At 41.8% G+C, this 23087-nt stretch overlaps 1 protein-coding gene across 1 annotated transcript in view; it reads left to right on the top strand.

Moving 5' to 3' along the window:
• Positions 1 to 222: 222 nt before the first annotated feature.
• LOC311433251 (uncharacterized protein) overlaps positions 223 to 23087 on the top strand; it is a gene marked incomplete at its 3' end in the record, with an annotated part of 72823 nt that continues 49958 nt past the window's right edge. Inside the window, exon 1 of the mRNA XM_084512174.1 lies at positions 223 to 711. Within this exon, the coding sequence (XP_084368300.1) occupies positions 643 to 711 (69 nt within the window). The 5' untranslated portion in view covers positions 223 to 642. The remainder of the gene's footprint in view (positions 712 to 23087) is intronic.

The raw sequence follows: 23087 nt of genomic DNA, 5'->3' as shown, positions 1-23087 counted from the left end.
ACAAGAGCCTATTGCTGTCACTCTCCCAAGGGAAGCATATTGCCTTTCAGCACTTCTTTCCCTGAGCCTTCCTCCTATCCTTTGTATGGTTATTTGTGCTCAGCTGCTCTGCCTGTGCATCTCTCCCTCCCTCTCTCTCTCTCTCTCTCTCCCTGCTGTTGCCGAACTGCAGCTCCCACTGGAATTTGCACAATCAAACCCAGCTCTCATCTCAAACGGCAGTGAATCACATCACCTGGAGCAGAGGAATAGCGAACTGAGCCCAATAGCCTCGCTGCCTATGAAGCGTGAGGTACCAGTAGCACCCGACAGACAGAAGGATCAGGGTTTGTGTGAGACCTACTTAGCCTGAGATTTTCTGCCTTAAAAGCTGTCACAGGCTTTTATAGGAGTCTGTGCATTTAGTGGACATTTTTAAGAAGCTGATAGCCTGCTGCAGCTGAGAGCTGGGAAAGGCTGCTGCTCGCTGCTGCTGCTGCAGTAGCTGGTGCAGCAGGATGAATGTGTAAAGGATAGCTGCCCAAGCCGTGCCGGTGAGGCTCCCGTCCTGCTCTGTCATTAACTGAAAGGATACAGAAGAAAGCAGATGCACTAAGCAAGTGCCACACTGGATCTATTACTGTGCACCCTTCACTGTGGAAAATGGTCAACAAAGACATGAATGGATTTCCAGTCAAGAAGTGCTCAGCCTTTCAGTTTTTTAAAAAGAGGGTAAGATTTTCCTTTAATTATTTATTTCTTTACACTTTCTTTTGTTGTTGTTATTTCTGTTAATGTGAAAGTCATTGACAAGGGAAGGTGTTTTAGTACCAGTCTCGTAGTGCACGGAGCCCGTTGTGCCGGCAGCCCGACCGAACACCAAGGGCAATAACCATGGGCAAAGGGGAGCTGGAGAGAGGGACAGGGGGACCAAAAGGCATTACGTAAGCACTCTTTGCTGAGGAATGTATATCTCAATCAGGGCTGACCACAGGGCTTGACGCCATACAAGCAGCTATTCAGACTGGGATAATACAGTCCAAATCAGAGTGCGGGTTTGTTGCAGCTTGTCTTGCTCTCTAACTCCCTCCTCCACATGCACCTAGGGGTATGACTCCCTCCACACCTTTCATTCACTTGCCCGAAGTGCTGCATTACCGACCTCCATTCATCATCTCTCGGAGCACGGACAAAAAAGACAGAACAAAGAGGTGTTTGTGAGCTCAGCAAAATATTTCACAGTCTGTAATTTGACTGTAATCACAATTAACATGGGAGAAAAGAATAAGAGGGAGGTACACCTGGATTTGGTTTTCTTTTATATTCTTTAGCTAAAGGAGGTATGTCAGGATTTCAAAAAGCTCTGTTACATATTCTATTTGGCTGCTGGTTCCTTAAAGACATGTACCTGTAATGCTCTACTTCATCACCTTAGTTAAGTCTTTTCTATTTCTTTGACTCTTCTATAGCGATGGTGCTGCACACTCTCCGTTTAACTTGAACAACAAAGTCGTTTCCATGTGGCAGCAGGACAGGTATTCTGAATATGCCTGGGTAGACCCAGAAAGGAGAAGCAAAGCATCAGATTTGGGGACTCTTCTATGGAAAGGATTTCCTGGATGATTAAAACGACAAACCTCTCTTTAAACAGACTGGAGTAGAAGATAAGCTGCTCCATTCACTCACTCACTCACTCATTCATTCATTCATTCATTCCCATTCATTCTCTCTCTTCGTTATGCCAAGATTATGGTCACTCCATTTAACCCTTCAGGCAACGAAAGCAACGCCTGCACCAGCTACTGATTTAAAAGCCAGGGTCAAATCCTTCTGGGCACCAAGATGCCAGATTTAAGGGCAGACTAGAAAATGCTAGCAGGGTCACTTGGAGAAAAGAAGAGTAGTCGTTGCTGACTTTTTTGTTGTTTCCAAGGTTGTCTGATTAAGCCTCATAGAGATAATCCAGGCACCATGCACACTCAGCCCATAAAAATAGTTCTCGTCCCAGGCAACTTTTCATTTAAGTATATTACTTTTGGTACATGTATGTTTGATACTCAGGTCACCAGCAAGGACTATCTTGTTTTCAGAATTGTTGAGAGGCTTAAAGATAAATGTATTAAAGAGCAAATAAAATAGCTTTCAGTTCCTGTGAGAGGTTATTGGCAGTTGTCTTCTGCCTCTGTTTAGAGCTAAAACACATTATCACTGGAAACCTCTACATCATTTTGTTCTAGAAGCAGGGAAAATAGTTTTTGGATGTTTGTGGGTTGCTGGTTGTTTTTGTTTTTCAAAGCTATACTGCTGATCAGTGAATTTCTCATTGGAAAAGATTGTTGGCTGTAGTCACATCTAAAGAAGCTAGCATAGTGGAAGAGTCCCAGACAGTGGGTCAGGAGAAAATAGCCATTTTTCTTTTCTCAATGCTTATGTTTTATCAGATGTTACCTTCTTGCTATTGTGATGAAGATGGATGCAATCAGTAAAACCAATTTACAGACACAACCGAAGGAAATTCCCTCCCTATACATTTCTGTCAATCAATATGCATGTTCATTAATATTTCTCTTATCCCAATAGGTATCCCTATCTTCCTTCCAGAAAATCCTCTGCATTCACATCTTAATTACATTGTTCTTACTGTGCTTGAAATGTATACAAGCAAGAAGAGCTACATGTTCATAATGTGTTACTGACTTCCAGTAATGTATACTGTGTTTGTTGGCCAAGTAACATGCTGGTTTTAATTACTGGGAGGATGGGGCAAGATGTTTAAAGACAGTTGACTTTGTTCACTACCAATGATCTAGACACTCTGTTTGAAGAACCACCAAAATCCTGTGCCTGCAGAAGCACAGCTGTTAGGTTTCTTGACTTGGATCAAGAAACCTTGGTGTGAGGTTATCTGTTTGACAGGCGCATCACCACAGCACCAGTAGGCCATAACCAACACCAGCAAATAAGGTACATCCTATATTCACAGTGAGAGACAGGTCTTGCCCCGCAGAGCTCAGAAGACCTCACTGAAGGGGTGAGGTATTCCTGTCCACACTATACTTACTGATGACGGAAAGCCAGAGAAGCAGCTTTGTTGTGTGGATGCTAGATAGGCTTCCCCTGGATCACCAGCAGGGTCTTTAATGAAATAAGGGGTGGGACCCTGACACCTCCAGTTTAAAGTCACCATATCTTTCTCCTGGAAAAGCACACATTGCTAGCACAGATGCTTTCAAGTCTAATTCTAAAATAAACTGTATCAATCTACATTAGAACATACAAACTGCAGGAAATCTTCCTATTTTTTCAAGTTGATTAGAATTTTTGTGGAAGGAAACACTAGATGTATCTCCATTGTTTTCATTTTCCATTGAGTCTATTGTTGTCATTAAATTGCAAACCTCTGTGTTGCTCTGGCCAAGAGTGCAGAAAAGACTGGCAGAGTTCTGTGGATTTAGGCTAGGCTAAAAGTGCATTCAAACGTTGAATTAAAGTTGAGGACCAGATTTTTTTTAAGCCTGGCTTATTTTCTTCTAATGACAAACCACTGACCCTCTGGGATGCTGCCTACTGTGTCAGATGATTCAGAGTACAGGCTAATCATGTCCGGAGGTTGGAGAACAGGAAGGAAAGGCTGAAATTAGCAGGCAGCACACAGATAAAATAAAAGGAAAAATAGAAACTATTGCTTTTGCAGAATACCTTGTAGCACTCAATGGTGGAAGGGTTGGAGCAAGTAGGAACCCCATCCACTTAAAATCTATCCTATTTGGAAGAAAATCAAGTGATTTGCAATGCTGGGTTCCAGGAGGTATAACAACTTAATGTGACTAAGATCAAGATGACATTTTAATAATTAAAAATAGTTTTTTAATTAATGATGACATGGAAGTCTAAAAAGAGAAGGGGAGAGAAGAAGATAGGGCAATTATGGGCACAAGGAGAGAATCTGAAGTTACTCCAATGATAATAATTTCTAAAAGCCATGATCGTGGGTCATGGCATAAAGGGATCTCCATCTGACAAGGCTGGGAGATTAAAAGACATTATCATCTCATAACACATAATTACTTTTATTGTCAAGACTCCTGCTTTGCTGTCATCCCTTGCCCCATCTGCTGATGTTGCATATTGGATACCAATATAAATTGTCCACCTACTTAGTTTAGTAATAAATGGCTGGGGAATCTTTCCTTTTCATATGATAGCATAATTTTGACTTTCCGAAAGTTCAATTAAAAGGTTTTGTTAATTGGCAGAAATCATGTCCCTAAATTGTGAGGGGCTAAGAGGTCTCACCCTTCAGAACCATGCAGATTTAAAAATAGAATTGGACTGTACTGATGTTAAGATCAAAGAATGGGGTAAACTTGCAGTTACACTACTGCCATTCAGCTAACAGGATATTCCAGGGCAGAGGAACCTTTCAGTGGCACCTACTGCTATCATTGCTAGATGGTTTTGGGAAGCAGGGGTTTGTGGTATTTGCACTGCCTTCTTCTGCTGTGTTTGCCTCCCTTATAAAGACTTTTGGCTAACATTATACAATATATAACCTCCCTCATCCTGAAATAACGTACCATTTCATATAACACAACAAAATGGTTAAACCAGGATGAATGATGAACTGCCTGTGCCACTTAAATACTGGCTGATGATATGGTAACCTCAGTGAGCCTGGAAATTCATTATCCTCTTAGGCCTGGACCAAGAGCAAATACAAATTTATTCAGAATGTGATGAAGATAAATGACTGATAAATGGGAAACGAAATAGCTGTCTTCCATAAAAGGAAAAAAAAAAAAAAAAAGGCAGAAAAAAAATTACTAGGGCATGTCTTAGAAAATAATTTTATTGCATGGATTAAGGATTTGCTAGTCTGAAACCTGATAAGGGAAAGAATATCCATAATCCTTTTTCACTGAGAAAATTTGCATTAATTAGCAATTTAGGTCAAGCTAAAGTGAGCTCACAAAGAAGGAAGAGAAAATCCCTATCTTTGTTTCTATGCAGTTTTTTCCAAATATATAGTTTGGGTAAGCCATGCCCTTCTCCTTTCTAGGTGGATATTTTATGTCACTGCACACCAGCAGCTTTCTCCATATACAAGCTGAAGAGGCTAACTTATAAACATCATCCTGCATGAAGATGACAGCTAAGCCTGCATTAAGGCTCAAGGCAATGAGCTGCCAAGGGGACTGCAAAATTACCTGAAAACCATTTTTAGGATTACAGTAACTTAGTGATAAAGAAAGCCCCTGAAATCAATATTTTCAGTTGACCTCCTACAGATTATGTTCCTCCTGGTAGATTGTGCTGGAGGGGCTGCTCTCTACTCTGCCACTTTTATGGGTCTAGAAGTCCATTCCAGGGCTAGAGTTATATTTTTTTAGAGTAATTGGGAGCTTACCTAGAAGAAAATAAATGAGATCTGAAGCTGACTGTACCTTAGGAAAATGCCAGCTTTATATGGGATGACTGTTGCTTTTATTAGCTGCTTGGGCCAACGTCATAAAAGTACGCATGCTTTAAAGTTGATTTCCAAAGACAGGGTTCCTGGCTGACTGCATGTAAGACACAGTTGTGCTGCATGCAGTACAGGCTTCCTTCCCATCCCAGCTCTTCTGTGTGCAGAGGTGCTGAGCATCCATGGCTTTGTTTGGCATCAGCCAAAGCTGCAGGCACTTACAAGTCCCATTGCCAGTCCGTAACCTGAGGTTTAAAAGTCCCTGTTTGAAAAGTTAGAAATCCTCCTCTCATTTTTGATCTAATTTTACATACAACCAATTTATCCCAACTTTCTCTTGTACCAACATAAAGTAACAAATAACTCTTCTTCTTCCCTCATATGTACAACCACTGGTGTATTTATAGAGAGCAGACATTTATTCATTCAGCTGTATTTGGCTAGGCTTCTCTTTGACTCTTCTTTTAGGGTGGACTTTCTGCTCCCCAGTAGACAAAGGAAGCTGACACATTTGCTGCATGTAGATTTCTTTCAGTATATCAAAGTATCCATATAGTCCTCTTTCGCTGTTATTTCTCACAAAGTTCTCTTCACATTTCTAACTTCCATCTCATTCCTGTCCACCTGTTCTGGTCCTCTTCTGCTGAGCAGGCCTCCTTTTTTGTCTTTGGCAAATTTTATAGGCACAAGCCTAGGTTCTGTATCAAACCCAACTCCAGTACTAACCTTCCTCTTTTTAATACACTTTCTTCGTTTCTTTCTCTCATACTTATTTTAGTAAGAGTACCCTTATTTTCCATTTTAACTAATTAACTCTCATGTGTTATCACTGTCTTACCGAGTTACCAAAGACCATATGGAGTAGATTATCCGCATTTCCCTCATCAAAGGAAAACATCAGGCAAGTCTGGCATACTGGTAAATGTATGTTGAGTGTTATCTCAACATATTATACTCTTAAAGATTTCTTTCACTTCAAATGTGGTAAGTTTTGTTTCTCTACACATAATCCCATAAGGCATTTTCTCCTATGCTGTATACATAATTCTCCTCCTGGAAAACACAGACCAGAGAATTCATTTTGTGATTTACCTTTTAATCTCAGCTCAAGCTTTCTGAGAAACAGACCTCTTTTTTTCCCCTTTTCCCTCTTTTGCCTCTCTCTCTTTTCTTTTTGTTTTTCTTTAAAAAAAAAAAATCAGAGTCTTGACGGATTTATCCAGACTCGTTCACTGCTATTCTACCATTTCAGTCTCATTATGCACCATTACTATTGAAATGGCAGTGGGGGTGAGGTTGCTCAGAGCCTGCTCTGGTTTATTCTTTCAAGCTCAGATTAGAATTGCTTGAACCTGAATAGCTCTTTGGTCTCTCGTCGTTACGTGCCTTCAGCGTTGAGTATGGCTTCTGTTCAGGGATGAGACAGCCATGAGATCTCTGACTCTTCTGCCAAGTGCGTATTAACACTGTTTTTAAAGGCCACAGAGGCTGGAGTTAAATTCTTAAAGCAATCCTACTCCAAACACAATGATGTCACTGCTATCATAACTCAGCTCAGCAGCCTCAGTATCATTTAACCTCAGTCTGAACATCCAAAATGTCTGAAGAACATTGTGATGCAAGAAACTGCCAGCGAGAAGGGCAGTGCAAAAAAGTCTGGACACCCTTGGCTGTCTGGAAAGAGGTGATGTAAACTGAGCTACTGAGAGAGCCAACGGCTGTGTCTGCTGAAAAATCAACATGTTTCTCTGTCAAATGGGGAGAATGATAAATATGATCTGCAGAAGCTGGGAAGGAAAAAGAATTTGGAGCACCTTGGTGTATGTGTTTCCCTACCTACTAATTAAAGACATGGTTTTGATGAAGGTTACAAGCCTGGGAGAGGTCAACAGTTGTGCCCACAGAGAAAGGAATCAGAGTATTGAAAGCAAAGGGAAAGCTCATATCCTTTTAACAAATTGGCTAATGCAGGGGAGGGGAAAATGGAAGAACAACAGCCTCTGCAGAAAAACATGTAAATGGATATGCTAAAGCAACAGAAAAGCAAGAAAGACCTAAATGCATGAAAGAAGCTTGCAAAATAAAATCAATGACAGTTTTTTGTTTTGTTTTGCTTTAAATAGCATGCTATCAGGAAATAATTGTCAGTGGCTTATATTTACAACAGTTGTTTTTACAACAAGACAACTATGGGGAGTAAGAAAACGATGAATAAGTCCAAGATCAATAAATTTTAATGTTTATTGAAGACACAGCACCGACAGGTTTCCAAATCAGCTTACAAGCAATTAACCAAGTCTCAAAATATCCTGATGAGGCAGCAAAATCATTCCCATTTCACAGATAAGTGAACAACAGGAAATAGGTATCCACATCAATTAGACAAGTTATTATAGAAGACAGAAATTATTCCTGTTTCCTGACCCTTATAGTATCTTTCCCTCACTAAAAAAAAAAAAAAAAAAAAAAGAAAGGACACATTTTCCTGAAACAGCAGCAGCAAACATCTGCTAGTATATGTTTTGGCTGTAAGATATTCAGGAGCTCTAAGCAGCTTAATAACACAAGCACCAAAATCATATATTTATTTCAAATTCTAAGGCACATGTGGCATTCCTCATGCTGCAGTGGCAACAAAGATGCTATATACTATGTTAAACTTGGAAAACTATTATTTCCAGTCCATTCAGCTCATTAAGAAATGGATGAAGAAAAAAACAGGACAGAGAACCTGCCTGCCCAACAAAGTCAAGAGTGCTGAGGGGCACATGTGTATTATAAGAGTCTTTCAGCATGGCCAAAGCCTGTTCCTGCACTGTGATGTATCAGGAAGTGGATGAAGAGGTGACAGCCTAAGACAGGAACATGCTGTGCTCTGTAACCTGTTTTTTTTTTCACTGCTGGTTATTTCCCTGCTCCTGTGTTTCCCATGGGCAACCCCCCAGTATGCAAATGTCTGCATAGCATCAGAAGCACAGAAGTATAGTGAGCTGTGCACAGAGATAGGAGCTGCCTCTTTTTTACTGTAGACTTCAAGTTGCATTTTTAAGGGACTACCTTGTACCAATATCAGGTACTAAAGGAGTACTCAAGACAACAGACTTCTTACTGAAGCTTTGAATCTGGTCTATTGTTTGATGCTGAGAGGTCACCTCAGTTATCCTAGCAGGCATCTTTAGGTCACCTGCCTAGACTGCAAGCTCTTTGGGGCAGAGAAAAACAAACTGAGTTTCTATGTAGCCTAAAGCGGTCAGGTTCAAGTCTCACTTGAGGCTTCATGAACACAGATAATACACAGACTATTATTGCTATAAAAATGATTTTTTAGATGTCTGATTGGGAGACAGTTGGTTTTTGGCAACTACAGATGGGAAAGATATCTTTTATTTTACTTCCTAGTCTGTTTTTATTAGATGTTTGCTAGTTTATCTTGTTTCAGTCAGTTCCTTCAATGTATGTTTTTTACCAGGGCAGTGAAAGGTCTTGAGGAGTGTAGCAGAAAGAAGTAAAAAAGATTATTAATCCAAATGCTTGAACTGCAGGCCAGCAATAAAACTTGTAGATGTATTGCAAAAATAACTTTCCCCAGAATATGCCACAAAACTGGCTTGAAATTCTGCTTTCCATTTCAAGTAATTACAGATTAGTGAAAAAACACATAGTTCTTTCAATATCTTGTTTTACTAAAGGATTCTTCCATTTGTCTAATGAAAGACTGCTAAACTTTAACATGCTTAACTGTAAGTAGCTTGTAATTTGATTAATGATAATTTATTTCTTTCTTTAAAATAAATGACATTTTGAAAAACATTGTCATCATCTGACACACACTGATTCATGCAAAATTTTGGACCCCTCATTCCTAAAAGATTGGCTTACAGGGGTTCTTAAAATCACAGAATCACAGAATGGTTTGGGTTGGAAGGGACCTTAGAGCTCACGTACTTCCAACCTCCCTGCCATGGGAAGGGACACCTCCCATTAGATCAGGTTGTCCAAAGCCCCATCCAATCCACTGCAGAGGGCCACCAAACATGTCAGGCATGATCTTCTCTTAGTGAAGCCATGTTGGCTGTCACCAGTCACCTTGTTTTCCATGTGCCTCAGCATAGCTTCCAGGAGGATCTTCTCCATGGTATTGCCAGGCACAGAGGTGAGACTGTCTGGACTGTAGTCCTTCCTTTTGTCACTTTTTTTAAAATGGGGATTATGTTTCCCCTCTCCCAGTCAACAGGATCTTCACAAGACTGCCACGACTTTTCAAGTACAGTGTATAGTGGCTCAGCAACTACACCTGTAAGTTCCCTCAGGACCCATGGATGCATTTCATTGGGTCCCATGGACTTGTGTACTTTTAGGTTCCTTAGATGATCTTGAACCTGATCTTCTCCTACAGTGGGCAGTTCATCATTATCCCAGTCCCTGCCTTTGCCTTCTGGGGCTTGAAATATGTGTCTAGAGAACTTGCTGATGAAGGCTGAGGCCAACAAGTCATTGAATACCTCAGCTTTCTCCATATCCCAGGTAAACAGGTCTCCCATTTCATTCCAGAGATGGCTCACAATTTTCCTAGTCTTCCTTTTGTCACCAGTGTACCTACAGAAGCCTTTCTTGCTGCCCTTGATGTTGCTGGCCAAATGTGATTCTGTCAGGGCTTTGGCTTTCCTAACATGATCACTGGCTGCTCAGACAATGTCTCTGTATTCCTCCCAGGATATCTATCTGTCGTGGTTCCGCTCGAGTGGGCAGCCGAGCTCCACCACAGCCGCTCTCTCACTCCCCCTCCTCAAAGAGGAATGGGGAGAAAATATGTGAAAAGGGCTCAAGGATTGAGATAAGGACGAGAAAATCACGCAATAATTATTGTAACGGGCAAAACAGACTCGGCATAAGGAGATAGTAAGATTTATTGCCTACAACTAACAAGCGAGAGAAGTGAGAAAACAAAGGAAAAAAAACAAAAGCACCTTCCCCCCCATCCACCCTCTTCCACCTCCTCCCCCCGAGCGGCGCAGGGGAACGGGGAATGGGGGTTATGGTCAGTCTACAGCACTTCTTCTCTGCCGCTCCTTCTCGGTCACTCTCGTCCCCTGTGCTGTGGGGTCCCACCCACGGGATGCAGTCCTTGATGAACTGATCCGGCGTGGGCTTCCCACAGGCAGCAGCTCTTCCAGAACTGCTCCAGATATGGGTCCGTACCACGGGGTCCATCCCTCAGGAGAAAACTGCTCCAACCTGGCTCCCCTACGGGCAGCAGCTCCTGCCAGATCACCTGCTCCTGCGTGGGCTCCTCTCCACGGGCTACAGGTCCGGCCCGGAATCTGCTCCGGCAGGGGTCTTCCACAGGCGGCAGCCTCCGTCAGTGCAGGGCCACCTGCTCCACCGTGGTCTCCTCCACGGGCTGCAGCGTGGAACCCTGCTCCACCGTGGTACTCCATGGGCTGCAGGGGGACATCCTGCTTCACCATGGTCCTCACCACAGGCCGCAGGGGACTTCTGCTCCGGCGCCTGGAGCACCTCTCCCCCTCCTTCCACACTGACCTTGGTGCAAGGCTGTTCTCCCACTCCCTTGACTCTCCCGGCTGCTGTGTGGCGCAGCGTTTTTTCCCTGTCTTAAATATGCTCTCACAGAGGCGCAAAACAACATCGCTTATTGGCTCGGATCTGGAAAACAATGGGGCCCTTCCCAAACATGGGGCAGCTTCTAGATCTTTCTCACAGAAACCACCCCTATGGCTCCCTGCTACCAAAACCTTGCCACGTAAACCCACTACATTCCACCCCTCGCCTCTGTTAAAAGCATATTTAAGACTACTCACAACATACTATCACTTTACAATTATCACAACAACCTTCACAAACTTCACTTACATCAAAAAGAAAAAGAATTCACCACACCAAAATAAACATAACATCATCACAGCACCGACAGGGTGGACATTTTACACACACACCACCCCTCGTCCCTTCACCACACTAACATCTCACAGTTACTGCTTTCTTAAATTCTTCACAACTTGTACATTCCTAACAATCATCCTGCACATATTTTTGCCCGTTACTTCTACTAACTATCATACTTATCTCAAATTCCTTGAGCCCCACGTTGGGCGCCAAAAAAGACTGTCGTGGTTCCGCTCGAGTGGGCAGCCGAGCTCCACCACAGCCGCTCTCTCACTCCCCCTCCTCAAAGAGGAATGGGGAGAAAATATGTGAAAAGGGCTCAAGGATTGAGATAAGGACGAGAAAATCACGCAATAATTATTGTAACGGGCAAAACAGACTCGGCATAAGGAGATAGTAAGATTTATTGCCTACAACTAACAAGCGAGAGAAGTGAGAAAACAAAGGAAAAAAAACAAAAGCACCTTCCCCCCCATCCACCCTCTTCCACCTCCTCCCCCCGAGCGGCGCAGGGGAACGGGGAATGGGGGTTATGGTCAGTCTACAGCACTTCTTCTCTGCCGCTCCTTCTCGGTCACTCTCGTCCCCTGTGCTGTGGGGTCCCACCCACGGGATGCAGTCCTTGATGAACTGATCCGGCGTGGGCTTCCCACAGGCAGCAGCTCTTCCAGAACTGCTCCAGATATGGGTCCGTACCACGGGGTCCATCCCTCAGGAGAAAACTGCTCCAACCTGGCTCCCCTACGGGCAGCAGCTCCTGCCAGATCACCTGCTCCTGCGTGGGCTCCTCTCCACGGGCTACAGGTCCGGCCCGGAATCTGCTCCGGCAGGGGTCTTCCACAGGCGGCAGCCTCCGTCAGTGCAGGGCCACCTGCTCCACCGTGGTCTCCTCCACGGGCTGCAGCGTGGAACCCTGCTCCACCGTGGTACTCCATGGGCTGCAGGGGGACATCCTGCTTCACCATGGTCCTCACCACAGGCCGCAGGGGACTTCTGCTCCGGCGCCTGGAGCACCTCTCCCCCTCCTTCCACACTGACCTTGGTGCAAGGCTGTTCTCCCACTCCCTTGACTCTCCCGGCTGCTGTGTGGCGCAGCGTTTTTTCCCTGTCTTAAATATGCTCTCACAGAGGCGCAAAACAACATCGCTTATTGGCTCGGATCTGGAAAACAATGGGGCCCTTCCCAAACATGGGGCAGCTTCTAGATCTTTCTCACAGAAACCACCCCTATGGCTCCCTGCTACCAAAACCTTGCCACGTAAACCCACTACACTATCCTTGCTTCTACCTTCTGTAAGCCTCCTTTTCTGCTTGAGTTTGGCCGGGAGTTCCTTGTTCATTCATGCAGGCCTCCTGGCATTTTTGCCTGACTTCCTCTTTGATGGGATGCATTGCTCCTGAGTTTGGAGGAGGTGATGCTTGAATATTAACCAGCGTTCTTGGGCCCCTCTTCCCTCCAGGGTTTACCCCATAGCACTCTACAAAGCAGATCCCTGAATAGTCCAGAGTCTGCTCTCCTGAAGTCCAGGGTACTGAGTTTGTTGCCCTAAGGATCATGAACTCCGCCATTTCATGGTGACTGCCCTTGAGCCTCACATTCTTCACCAGCCCCTTCTTGTTGGTGAGAGAGAGGTCCAGCATAGCACCTCTCCTTGCTATCAGAGGAGACATTGTAACCTCATCTTTCCTGGTTGTAGCGTTGAACTAAACCTCTATGCTATGGGAACAAAGCCACTGCAGGAATCCTCTGTGTAAAGCCTTTCTGACTAACTGCTATGCTGTGACGCAAAGAAGAGCTATTGGAAAAGGCATCTAAAGAGAAGATAATGGAAAGTAATGTTGGTGGAGGACAGCCTGTGATATGAAAGCCTATAATAAAGTTAGCAACGGCTATGCTGCTGCTGAAGTTATGCAGCTGGGAAAATGTCCAGTATTAGGAACTTAGAACCTGCAGCTAATGATTACAAACTGTGATTCAGTTCTTGTTTGAACTCTTGTCAAGTTGACTTCTACTGTTTCTCTGTAAGAATCCTTGAAAGTAAAGGTTATGCAGACTATTTTAATAATATAAGAAATTTTGGTGATAATAATTCAGAGCACAGCCTCAAGATATCATTTCTGTTCCTCAAATAAAGTGATGTATCCATTGTCTACAAGAATATACAGTCACTCAAATGAGGTCTAATCTCTTATTGGAGGAAGGTCCATGAAATCAACAAAAATGTATCAGATTCTCTTAATCTTTATCTTCTGATCAGATGCTTGGGATTATCACCCTCATACTGTGATAAAAACAAAATACTGAAATGTTTTTCAAACTTATTTTTTAACTCACAGACATTTTTTATATGTTGTAACAAACTTGCTGCCTGTCTATGTAGCCAGGATCTCACCCTATTGTATTGCACCTTAGAAAGAAGCAAGACATATGTATTTACGTGCCTAAAATGCACACCTACAATTATCTTGGTCTGAACAGACTTCAGTGAGAAAACGCAACTGTGATACAGAAATAATTATTCCAAAATACTAACTAATCCAGAGCACATGTGGAGCAGTGGGAAGCAATAATCCCTATGTGAGAAGTACCTTCAGAGATCCATTCAAATATTTCAGCTCATGTTCAGCTCCAGTGCCCAAAACCAAAGCAATCTTTAGCTCGTTAGAGTGGCCTTTGTTTCTTAAGCCAACAAACTGAAGGTGTGATGAGAAACATGTACACCATGCCCCTAGTTTTGCATCCTCGCTCTATGTTGTCATCTCTCTTGCTCCATGGACACCTTGTCCCTTTCTTTCTACTGTTATGTCACTGATGTTAGCCTTATTTCTAACTTCTTTAGCAAACTAGAAATGCAACATTAATTAATAACCAAATCTTTTTATTTAATATTACTGGTCAAAGCTGAGTATGGCCTCTCAGAAAATAGATGAACATAAATGCTGTTCAATGCTCAGCAACTCTGTGGATTTGCAGTCTAAAGATTCAGCTTGCAGTCGGGGGTATTCATTGGTCACCAAGCTCACATGAATTAATTGGACTCCTTTACATGTTGAGTAAGGCACAGTGGATATGTGGTTAGGCAGACATTGTACTTCTATAAAGCCTTGATAACTTCATAACATTTTCAGAGAATCAACCTGTGCCAATATTCCCATTGACTCTCTGAAAACAGGGCTTTTGATTCATCTATAGATTACATTTTTATATTTCCACAGTCACTTCTCTGTCAAGTTCATTATTCCAGTTCTTGTTCATTCTTCCTGGCTCTGCTTCAAATGTAAACCAAGTTACACACACAGATTGAGAGAGCGAGAGAGATTTTGCGGAATATATCTCTGTGTAGTGGAGCAGAAAAGACCCTCCAGCTGCCCTGACACCAGTCTAGACTTGGATGTCTTCTATTCCTGTCATCACTGCAACCAAATTCTCAGCTGCACTGAGGTGGTGAGGTGTATCTCTGGGCATCACTTGCCTAAGTATACATACAGGATTTGTGATACTGGTTCCTCCATCCATCCTTGGCCAAGAGTTTTCTACCCTTTAGAACAACCATGCAATGAAAGTGGAATTTGTGCATGTGTAATTTTTTTAAAAAAATGAAAGAACTCCATTATTAATCTCTATACACTGACCTCCAGTTCAAAGTACATGACAAAACTGGGAACAGGCCTGCTAGATGTGGTGTAGACCAACCTTTTAGGCACCATCAAGGCAACTGAGTAGCATCCTCAGTGCTATTCTTCTGAAGTTCCCCAGTTAAAATTTCTTCTGTACGTCCTTCCAAAATATATCTAGGCAAATAATAATAATAATAATAATAATAATAATAATAATAATAATAATAAATCTCACTGGATTCTACAAAGAGATCCAAGATCTGGACCATTGGAGGTCTGCATTTTTGATAAGGATACTGTGAGATTTGGATCATGTTGTCAGAAACTTCCATTAGTGCAGAGAGCTCATGTTGAGCTCACTGTTTTCACATATATATCCTCCACCATCCTCTGTGAGAGGAACTAATCTCATTTCAGATTCAAAAGGTTTTTTTTTGGTGGTGGTGGTGTTTTTTGTTTTGTTTTGTTTTGTTTTGTTTTGTTTTGTTTTGTTTTAATGGCTTTTCTTTTGTTCTGCACTTCTGAGCACAGAAGTGCTGAGGGAGCAAAGGTGACAGCTCTAGGACACCTTGCCTGGACTAAATTTATTCTTTCCTTCTCTATTTAAGATTAATTAAGGAATGTTGAAAAGAACTGAGTTACTGAGAGATTGTTCATTCCACCCTCCAATTATTCAGTGTATACTAAACCTGAAAGAGCTGTAATTAGATATGACAAAAGCCTTATGAGTTCTCTTTCTGTAGAGTTCCAAGCATACTGTCAATCCTCCAAAAGTTAGATAGATAAATAAATCATTTTCTTTTCACCAGATTTCTTCTGTTCTTTGTACTTCCCCTGTTTTTCCCTGCAAGACCTAACCCACCAGGACCTTCACAGTTTAGTAGCCTGTGGATTGAATAGGCTCATACAGAAATGAAGGGAGAGATTGTTTCTTCTCCATTGCAAGATGATGGAGAATCCAGCCAAGCACTGTGCTTTATGAGTTTCTTGGAGGAACTTCTGTGAGTTTTAGAAAACCTCTGCAGCTACTAGACCCAAATGTCTTTGCAGATCTGTGCATTAGTGTGGGATCAAGATATATATACTGGGGTTCTCTGGTATAGGTATGCCACCTAAAAATTAGTCTCCTGGCCATAGCAGTTTAATTGAAGACAGGTGAGCCAGGCTCCCAGGCTCCCCACATTTGGGGAGCAAGTTGCAGGGGCTGGAAGGAGCCAAGTGCCAGGGACTTTAGTGCATTTACTGCTTTTGAAAATGTTCTCTCTAGCAAGAGAGTCTCTGGCCAGCTCTACAACATTAGGCTGTGTTCTGATTTCCCTTACTAGAAAAACTATCCGGTCCATTTAAAAAACCTGGCTAACTCGTCTGTCTGAGGCATTTCCTCTCTCTGCTTCCCTTCTTCAATTACTGTTTTCTCTAAATGAAGGTAATTCTTCAAGCAAAGCAACACTTCTTTCTCTATTCCACTTATTCCTTGACGCAGTCATTTACACTGGTGAGCAGGAGCCCAAAAAGTGATTAACATGATGAACTGAAATCATACATATCCTCGTACCTGCAGGGTATTTTCAACAGTAAATACTACTCTCTGATGTCACAGTTATTGTTTAACCAGATCAGCCTCGAACCCTCAAAAAATGTTGGCTTGCTAGGAGGAAAAATGTGTTAGCTTCCAGTGGCTTTTACCCGAAATGACTTCAGATTTTTTTATTTTTCTTTCAAGAACTAGGCAAAAGAAAACCCACACACAACCAAGCATGTGGAATAAGAGACTCAAAACAAGCTGCTTCAGTCACAGGCTTCCCAAAATTAACAGCCTTCACATGTGAAAGACTCCAGCCTTCAAGCTGATGAGTCAGTGTTGGTGACTTACACTTCAGCTTGTGTTTCTAAAACAAAGATCTTTATTGCAATCATCGGGTAATGAGAAGAAGACCATGAGGGATAAAAGTGTTGGTTAAAATGTTTCGTGTGTGTGTGAGTGTGCTTCTGGAAAAACACCAATCTAAGAAGGGAAAATAATGAAATGGCAAAAAGAAAGCCTCCCTTGTTTCCATACTTCCCAAGTGTGTCTGGTTTACATCTGTTACTACATTTTTCACTGAAGAACTTTTATTTCTTTTATATATATGAATGACTATTTATGACTGGCAGTTTGAAAATGTGGCTTTAGTTTGATCAGCTACTTTTTGTCTGTGTTTAGCCCTTTTTTAGACCACATTTCTCAACCTCTGTTAAAACAGGAACAAAAACAACATGTGGAACAACTTATTGAAATGCCAGGCAGGTTTGACAGGTGTAGGAGAAATTGCTAGGTTTCACAAATTGAAATGGCTGTAGTTTTATAGGTAATGAAATTGCAATAGGATGAGGTTTCACATTTATTTGTTCATCTTGTGTTTTCTGTTTTGTTTTTGAAATATTGAGTCATTTCTCACTCTCCAACAAGGAATCTAAAACCTATTTCTCAAGTGAATAGAAGTCTCCGCAGAGCAAGGCAAGGGAAAGCTTGGTAAAGGATTCAAACAAATTTCAGTGTAGACCAAAAAGTAACTAGAACATAATAGTTTTCTCCTTCTCAGACTGAAAATAAATGTTACTTGCAGCTTTGGGTGCAGGAAATGCCATGAAAGTTGGCTCCACCTTTCAGATAGAGTGAGCTAGATTCCATTGCTTATCTTAAAAGTATATCATGCACAGAAAGTTTTTAATCATTAACCAACAAATGTTATCCTCATAAGAGTCTCTTATATTAAGGAGTTTTGCTTTCACTCTGTGCAGTTGCTACAGGAAGATGTATGTTTTCTTTTCAAATTATTCAGAGCCATGTGTTTTCCTACAGTGACAGAGTATGTATCAAATGGTGCCACTCCCCTTAAGTTCATTTTTAGCAGTCCTGCTGGGAAAAATTACAAAGATAAACCAATGAAATATCTTAAAATAACTGATCACATTTGGCACTGGACAAATTTGTCAAACCCTTGCATTTTAAAATCTTCTCCTAGTCTACCACATGTTAGCTTAAATGCCCACTGAAGATGGTGGTTTAAAACAGTTCTTGTGCATCTCAGAATAAAATGATATTTTAAATCTTGATTTAAATGTATTGGTGCCTTGCACACTGCTATGCATTGTATCTAAGCTGTGATGTCATTTTAAAATGACTAATTCGATCACTCAGGACTTTCTGTTTCTCCTCAGACAGCATTCTCAGCAACTCAACATCAAGGGCAAATTGGCCACTAGAAAAAGCTTGGAAGAGAAATAGCGGATATTTTCCTGGAATACGGGGCTTTGAGCAAACACGGCCCCTTTGACACAGGAAAGAAAGAACACAGGCATTTCTCTACTCTGTGTTACACATGGGTCTGCCAGATGGAAAGGTCACCCCAGAGCTCCTGAGCACTCAGGTGGGCTTCCTAACCAGGGCTGAGCCACACGCCCCCATGGCACTGCCATTCCACAGGGTTTGTGCGCACACCGTAGGTGAGCCTGCATGACCTGCTGAGGTCCCTGCTGCCAAGTCCCAGCCCAGTCTTGCCTTGCAAACTGTCATCAGTCATACAGTTATTTCCCAGCTGGAGTCACTCCTGGAATACTGCAGCTTTCTGAGTTACACAGTTCTTCTCACAGCTCTGTGAATACTTTGGTATGTCAATATTTCAGGGCCAGAAAGACTGGGTGTCCTAAATCAGCTCATCTAATGGATCCAGATGCCTTTAAAATCTACAAAAAATAGGATGGTTAATGATATACAATATTACATAACAAATTATGAAGATCACCGTCTGCAAAATCAAAAAGAGTTAAGCGAAGTGCAGTATCAGGCTCAACTTACAAATAAGAAAGTTATTAAATTAAGGCCATACAGAATGTGCTTCACATCTCTGAACAGCATGATGCCTTTGACTGAATAGCTAAAGATGACTATTGAATAGTATTTGGTACTGAATCCAGCCATCCATTGTGTTCTACCACTGCAGCCATTACTCTTATACTGCTGCTAAGCTTTACAATGCTGTGATATTTCAGCCCAAACTACTGGAGGATGCAAATAGTTACTGCATGAGAAAACTAGAATAATATATTTAAGGAAGAAAAAGTACAGTGAGAAATCTTTTGTTTTGCTTGGCCTTTTTTTGAAGAACCTACCGTTGCAGCCCATCCACCTCCAAACTTGCATCCCCTGGCTCCAACGTCTGTCTTAGAAAATCACAGAAGCTTGCAGACTGCTTTGAGACTTTGACTGATAGACGTGGGATGTGGTGTTTATCAGGGCAGGAGTTAAAATAAACGTTGCCTGGGTTTACTGAAATTAGCTTTGCTCACATAAAATAAAGAAGCGAAGGTACAAGCAAGAAACCTCACATGATTTGGATTTGATTTGGGGCTGTATGGTTCATTTGTTATTATTTTATCTAGATGAAAAGCATTTTTAGCTTGGTAGCCTGGAATGATTAGATTTGCACATACACAATAAACCCCATTTTGTTTTGTTTTCCTCTTTGACATAATGTGCAGAGAGAGTGTGTTTATACATCAGAGTGGACAATGAATCTATTGTGTCATGTCCTGTAGAAATAAGTGCCATCAGTGTTTACAATTGATCCAAGAACTCTTACCTGATTCCAACACATCGGCTATTTATTTATTCACAAAGAAAATAATCCCATGAGACTAACAATTGTTATCAAGGACAACATGGGAGGAAGGAAGAGCGGAAAATCTTAAGTGATGCCTGTTCAGTTGTTTAGATTTTTTTTTGCCTCTTTTCAAACAGATCAGCCATTTAATAAAAGGACAGAGCAAAAGTCAATTTAGCAATCAACATGAAATATGAGCATGACAGACTTTCTCCCGCACCATTTGAGCTCACAAGAACTCTCCCATTGAGTGAGACAGGAAAATCAGCCAGGCAGCTGTGTGTGCTCATGAAACCTTGCTACTGGTATAAATGCTGTGCCTTCTGGTATTAATGCTGTAGCTTTCTGATACTCTTTGTGCCTTGACTTACATGTATGCAATGTATTCAGCAGGAATACTTAAACACATGCTTAGAGGAGCTCAGATTCCCCAAGTCATATTGGTACCCAGCATCTTTTGGTATTGGTGCCTGACTGCAGTCACATGCTGACATATTTTTTAAGAATTTTGCCTTCACTGACTTGCTGCCTGGAGACATGCCATTCACACTTAAGATCATAAAAATCTGCCTTATTTATTTCAAGTGTTAACACTGCAACTGTTGACAACAACAAATATAGAAACATTTACTATGCTTCCTCTGAGATAAATTTGATTTCTGCCAGATGCTGTTATGGCAAGTGAAATGCTTTGGTGTGGGAAAGTGAGAGTGTGTGTAAATAGCAATGAAGTGCTGGTTAAGAACCATGACAAAAACTCTGAGATATTTGTCACAACATGATGAACCCGAGCAGAGATGTGACACAGGGCAGGTCAAACCCTCAGCATGTACCAGGGGTGTGTACTTAGTCTGGGGGACCCCCAAATACTTCCCTGCCCTCAGACCCAGGCAGATGCTACAGTCCATGTCATGCTGTGAGAACTGTGTCCTCATCCTTGTGTTCTGGTTTCCATAGGAGAAAACCTGCAGACATGATCTGAAGGGCACTGAGCTTGGTTGAGTTATGAACATTTATATTACCAAACCAGCTTGCCCAGTGGCTGTATGGTAATTGGTTAAATCCGTGCAGCCAGATGTAAATGGACACTATACAAGCTTATTACACCTGACATATTAAAGAAAGAGAACTAAAATATGTCAATCCTCTAATCCAGCCTTTATGGCAAAAGTAATTGCTAGGATAGCAGGAGGATCATGAACAGCTACCACTTAAGATCATCCCATATGCTGTCATATGCTTTTCTTCATGGTATCTATTAAGTCAGACCTACAGGCGGCCACAAATGTGGAGGTTCTCCACAAAGAAGTGTTAAAGAGTTTATGATGAAACAGCAAAGGAAGTGAAGGGTAGGAGGAGAAATCAAACCCCAGGGAACTGGCACCACTTTCCCAAGGGTTCACAGGAGTCATGTCCCAGCCAGGATTATACTCCCTTGTCTTGCAACACCCTGTGCCTTTGACCAAGGCTCCTGTAAACAACATAATCATTCCCTGCACTCATCACCCTGAACTGTGACTGTTCTTCCTTCCCAGAATTTCCCTCAAATACAGGCAACCTTTCTCCTGGCATGCTTGAAGAGCTGAACTCTCCATAAATCCAGCTACGTTCATCTAGGCCTAAGTGGAAGCAACGTTCTTTTCTATTTGGCCTCAGCCTGCTTTTAGCAAGCAGCTTTTCCACTTTCAGAGTGGCAAATGATGACTAAGCAGAGAGTTGCCCTTCACTTTCCTTTATAAAATAAAATGTGATTATTAATCAACAAAGTGATGTGTTTCAGGGCTCCAGAGGGAAAGAAATAGCTTGAGGTGATTTGACAAACTACTTCTTTTGCCGTGCTGCATTTCCCATGGGACATGACAAATTAAATGTCGAAGCCAACTAGAGAGTAGTGATATATCTCAGCCTGAGCATTAATCAGCCTGCCTCTCATTTACCACTTTCCATTTAAGTGGATGACTGTATACAGTTTGAACAATGGAGCTTTTCATTCCATAACCTCCCTAATTGTAATTTAAATAGGTTTCCTGACGGTTGCCCCCAAGGCTGCGGGGAGATGATTCCAAGAGCTCTGTGTCCACCTACAGTTTACATAATGGATGAAAATTCAAATCCTGGTCCGAGGTGCAATTAGATAATGCGGGAAAAGGAAAGAAGGGATCAGATGAACTGCAATCAGAGAAGGAGAAAAGTACATTTGATATCACTTGGAGGCAAAACTAGAACAAACACACGCACAGACCTAGATCACAGCTAAGACATCTGATACTGCCTGGTAGGGAAATGGATACCCAGACACTTTGCAATGCAACACGTAGAGTTAATAGTAGCTGACTGAGAGCCATGAAAACTTGCAAAATGATGCAAACAGGAACATTTATGAAAAAATGAAATTTAAATACAGAAGAGTTCAAACACGTACTGAGTGGTTTATTTCAATCCCACATAAAAATGGGAAGAAAGCCTCTCCAAAGTTTCAGATGAAGAAAACGCTGCTGTACAGAGCATATGGTTGCACAGACAGTCAGATTAAATATGATACTTGATGTGCTGATGGGTGTGAGGTTTCACTGAGAACTGGCTGATAATACTGGACCACCAAGCAGATTTCAACAGTCTCCCTTAACCCATTCCAGAATTGTTTACCCTCAGTCTTCAGTAAATGCTTGCTATTTTAGTTATTTTAATGGCCTACTAAATTTGTCTACAAACTTACTCCCTCCTTCATTCATATCAACATTTACTGCTTAGAATATGTATCTTCACATCATCTTACTAAATCCTGCTAAAATCAGAAGTCTTCACCAGGCACTGCAATTTAGTGAAATAAAGTGACTCTTAAATTCACAAATGGCCTAACTGTACAAGACGATAGGTCTCTGAAAAAGGTCTTTTCTTTTCCAATGTTTCCAGCATGCCTGAGACTCCAGCCCACAGCTGGGAAGTCAGCAAACTAGCCCACTGGTGTCCTGAGAAGTACGAGGCTTTCCAAAGCCCCCAGATCCAAGGAAAATGCCAAAGAATGGCCACAGGTGCCATCAGCACCTGCTTCACTCCAGCTAAAGCCACACTTGCATCAGTAGCGGCCCTCAGAGAGCATGCTGGTGTTTCTTTCATGAAAAATATTTCTCATTATTACAGTTATTGAGACTGACTTATGAATACCTGATTAAAGTACAAATTGTGCTGAGTTGACTGATGCCATTGACAACTGAGCCACATGAAATTAAAAGCCGTATCTGTTTGTTATTACATAAGAGGAAAAGCAATGAGTGGAAAAAAATTTGGAACTTGGCAAATCTCATTTAATCACATCTGGCAATTTCTAGTCTGAGAGATTATCACTGTTGGATATCATGGTTTTAGCAAGTAAAGCAAACAAAGAAACTAGAGCAAACAAGATTCAGAAAACAAAGAGACTTTTAATATATATGTCTCCCTATTTAATATATTTAATATATATGTATATATATATTTAA

The sequence above is a fragment of the Aythya ferina genome, assembly GCF_964211825.1.
Source record: "Aythya ferina genome assembly, chromosome: 3".
Classification (NCBI taxonomy): Eukaryota; Metazoa; Chordata; class Aves; order Anseriformes; family Anatidae; genus Aythya; species Aythya ferina.
This window is presented reverse-complemented; position numbering and strand designations above follow the sequence as displayed.